Source organism: Myotis davidii, unplaced genomic scaffold, assembly GCF_000327345.1.
Source record: "Myotis davidii unplaced genomic scaffold, ASM32734v1 scaffold698, whole genome shotgun sequence".
NCBI classification, from domain to species: Eukaryota; Metazoa; Chordata; class Mammalia; order Chiroptera; family Vespertilionidae; genus Myotis; species Myotis davidii.
In genome coordinates this window covers 2,144,340-2,148,228 of record NW_006290032.1, presented here as the reverse complement: position 1 = coordinate 2,148,228, position 3,889 = coordinate 2,144,340, and the positions used below count along the sequence as shown (strand labels likewise).

The 3,889-nt window shown below is 60.7% G+C and overlaps 1 protein-coding gene across 1 annotated transcript in view; it reads left to right on the top strand.

Moving 5' to 3' along the window:
* Positions 1 to 3,883, top strand: part of SEC24D (SEC24 homolog D, COPII coat complex component) — a 63,378-nt gene extending 59,495 nt beyond the window's left edge. Inside the window, exons 23-24 of the mRNA XM_015563376.1 lie at positions 1,504 to 1,593; positions 3,682 to 3,883. Coding sequence (XP_015418862.1) covers positions 1,504 to 1,593; positions 3,682 to 3,822 — 231 coding nt within the window. The 3' untranslated portion in view covers positions 3,823 to 3,883. The remainder of the gene's footprint in view (positions 1 to 1,503; positions 1,594 to 3,681) is intronic.
* Positions 3,884 to 3,889: the final 6 nt, after the last annotated feature.

Genomic DNA, 3,889 nt, shown 5'->3' with positions numbered 1-3,889 from the left:
CAGGATGGGAGGAGGAGTCAGCATGGCTTTCAGGCGTTAAAGGGGCCGCATCCCATCCAGAGGCTGGTCTTAAGATGAGGGTGAAGACTTAGAAATGGTAAGACATCTGCATGGGGTGAAATTAAGGAATGATTAGAAATGCAATTTCAAAAGAAAAGTGCAATTAATAAAAATAAAAATTCAGGAGGCAGACAGCTCTATGAATCTCGAGGATATATCTATGAGACAGAGGAAGTGCCTCTACTTTTTTTTAAGTCTTTATTTATTTCAATCCTCACCCGAGGATGTTTTTCCATTGATTTTTAGAGAGAGTGGAAGAGAGAGGGAAAGACAGAGAAACATCAATGTGTTTGATTGTTTGCCTCCTGCATGGCCCCAACCAGGGCCCGAGGGGGAAGAGCCTGCAACAAGGTACGTGCCCTTGAGCGGAATCGAACCCGGGACCCTTTGGTCTGGGACGCCGCTCTCTATCCACTGAGCGCTCTGTCCACTGAGCAACTGGCCAGTGCGCTGACGCATTAGCTGTCAGTGCTGCTCTGCTGGAGCATGCGGGTGAGTCGGTGAGTCGCCAGCCTCCACAGAGCGCAGTGGCTGGCGGGCCTGCTCCCTCCACCGCCTCCTCAGCCTCGTCAGGAATGCACACAGCGCCGCCTGTCGCTCTCTCTGTAGAGGCAGCTGGCACCTTGAGCCATGCATGCGGGGGCACTCACCACGTGTAACCTGTTGAATAAAGCCTCACCTTAACATCGGTGAATACACGTGGGAGGGGCCTGTGACTGCCTATCGAGTTCTGCTGTTTCACATCCTGTGGGAACGGCCGAGGGGCTGCTGGGATGTGTGACTCCGCACAGTGTTGGGGCTCAGTGCCAGCTCACTGGGTGGCATGCCGCTCGGGGGCTCTCTGAGAAGCAGGCAGCGTTTACTGTCTTACTGGGCAGAGCTCACGTCCCCACGGCTGTGCGTTCTGTGGACCGTTAGCCAGATGTAGGGGACTCTGGGGGCCACACTTCCCCGAGGAATCAGTGTTTCCTGATTCCTCGGGCCTAATGTGCAGCAGTGGTACTCATGGCGGTTTCCAGGCCTCGGGGTGCCACAGGGTCCTGCCGCTGAGCACGCACGATGCGGCCTGGAAACATGCCTCGCGCAGGGATCGCACACCCGGCTAGGTGCCCGAGGACGCCCTCTTCATAAACAGCCCGCTGGGTGATGAGGAGGCCCGGGCAGAGCCCGCTGGGTGGTCAGGAGGACAGAGCAGAGCAGAGCCCGCTGGGTGGTCAGGAGGCCTGGGCAGACCAGAGCCCACTGGCCCGCGTGCCCGCAGGATGAGGCACTGTTCAATGCGTTGTTTCACATTTGTGATGTTTGGGTAAATGAACTAGTCAATAGTGAAATACATGGTTTAGAAGGATGTTTTTAACTTCAGTATTCTAATACTCTCATTGCTGCTTCCACACAGATGTTACAAATTACACTAATGTGTCTGCTTGATGTTCTTAATCCTAGACGGTCCTGCCCGAGGTGGGAAGCCCGCATTCCCAGACGCTGCGGGCGATCGTGGGTGCTCTCCAGCGTAAGCGGCCCTACTCAATGAAGGTGAGGCAATCGGATTCCTCTCCTCCTTCCTTCAGTTTCTGAATTTCATTACAGACTTTTTAAATGCATTTCCTAGTTGTTATGGGATAGGAAGCTCACACACCTCTAAGGATGTCTACCTGCTCACCAGCCACACATACGTGAGTGAACGGCCACTGCCCGGCAGCCCTGTGTGGGCGTCCCGCCCCGTCCCCAGGAAGCCCTGCGCGGCCTGGGCGGTTGGTCAGAGTCTGAAATGCCTTTCCGTCAGCGGAGGCTGCTGACTCAGCCTCGTGCAGAACACAGGCAGTTTCCTTACGACCTCAGGTTTATGACGCCTGCGAAGTGTCTGGCCCTTCGAAGCCCCTTTCGGGCCTTTTTTGAGATTGAGTGAAAGGGCTGCAGAGGCCTCTGATTCAGGGAGCTTGGCCTGCTGCTGGGGCCAGCCCCACCTGGCTTCCCCCAGCCCAGGGCCCCTCCTGGGGTTCGGAGAGGGCCAGTCCCGCGGGACAGGACGCTCACCTGGCGGCAGCCCCCTCCCCGGCCCCGCACTGCAGGCAGCGTCCCTGATGTGGGTGCCAGTCCAAGCAGCCCCTGCGCTGAGCCAGGTGCCCTCGGGCAGACATCGGCTTCCGGAGGCCGGTGAACTCATGGAGAGCTGCCAGGTGAACACAGAACCTTCCAGAACAGATTCACTCCACACGGCGCCTGCTTGGGTGCCGTTTCAGGACAAGACCTAGTGATGGCAGGGGAGCCCCACCCTGAGACGCTGCTGCCAGGACACTGACCCCCTGGGGATGTAGACAAAGGGGGGTCTCCTGACACAGTGGGAGGTGCTGGGGTCAGAGTGCACAGCAGTGACGCCCCCGTCCCAGCTGCACTGCCGCTCCCCAGAGAAGCGGCCTCCATCACTGCAGAGCCCTGGGCCTGGGGAAGCGCCTCCTCTGCTCCTCCCACTGCTCCACCCTGAGGGAGCCACGCCAGCTTTGGCTGTAAGACATCCGGGTGAAGGTGACGTGTGAGCAGAGTCTAAGCAGCTGCAGGATGAGATAATTGTAGCCCGAGCACTTAAAGAAGCCGCCATTCCCATATGCCCCTCGCAAATGCACCTGTTTGTGAGGTTCCTCAGGCCGTTCTGGGCCCTGTCTGTACAGAGACCTTGAAAATCTAGGGCTGCAGAGTGAGGGAGAGCCCCCCTCAGCCCCCTCCATGCACAGAGCCCCCCACAGCCCCCTCCACGCACAGAGCCCCCCTCAGCCCCCTCCATGCACAGAGCCCCCTCAGCCCCCTCCACGCACAGAGCCCCCCTCAGCCCCTCTCCACGCACAGAGCCCCCCTCAGCCCCCGGCGCAGAGGTGAAGGTGAGCGTGAAGGGGCTCCCTCACCTGCCAGCCTCCCAGGAGGTCCTGGGCCTGGAGAGCCGATGCCCAAAGGGAGCAGCACGGACTCTCCAGGTCCCCCGGGCAATGAGGTCCTAGACCTGGAGCCTCCCGTCCTCCGCCCCAGGTCTCCCTGCCCGGCTCTGCCTGGCCAGTGGCACGGGGGCCAGACTCATGCCGCCACCTGTCGTGGACGCAGCTGAGTCCTGGGCACATGGGGGAAGGTAGACACAAACCAAGTGAGACAAGAGCCTTGGCTGCAGGCTCGCCAGGACGCAGGGCTCCACGCTGCTGTGGGTCGCCTCCCAGCCCGGCCCACACGGGGACCGGGCACTTCCATGTCCTTGCCCACAGACCTGCTGACTTGACGCAGCAGCAGCAGCTGCTGTTGGATTAGCATTTTCACAGGCCAGGGCCCCGGCCAGGTAACAGGAACGAGCAAGCGGTGTTGACCGAATTGTCCTGCTGGACGACTGGAGGCCGAGGAGGCAGCGTGGGGGCGCCGGGCCCTCCTGGCCAAAGGGGGCGTCCCTTCCCGCCTTGGCTGGGGGTGCGGGACTGCAGGCCGGGCCGCAGGAAGCTGGGCCCTCCGCCCTCCACTGGTGCTTCCCGCCTGGTCGGACACGGCACTTCCACGTCCCCCAGGCCTCGCAGTGGGTGGGTGGGTGACGTGGGAACATACGAAACGGAGCCCAGAGCGTGTGTAACCGCTGCCTGTGCTGTCTCCTAGCTGGTGATCGTGAAGCAGCGGGAGCAGCCGGAGATGGCATTCCGGCAGCTGCTGGTGGAGGACAAGGGGCTGGATGGAGGCCCGTCCTACATGGACTTCCTGTGCTGCCTGCACAAGGGCGTCTGCCAGCTGCTCAACTGATGCCACCTCGCACCCGACTCCCGGCACAGGCAGCAGCTACGCGGGTTGGCTGTTTGGGCAGGCGGCT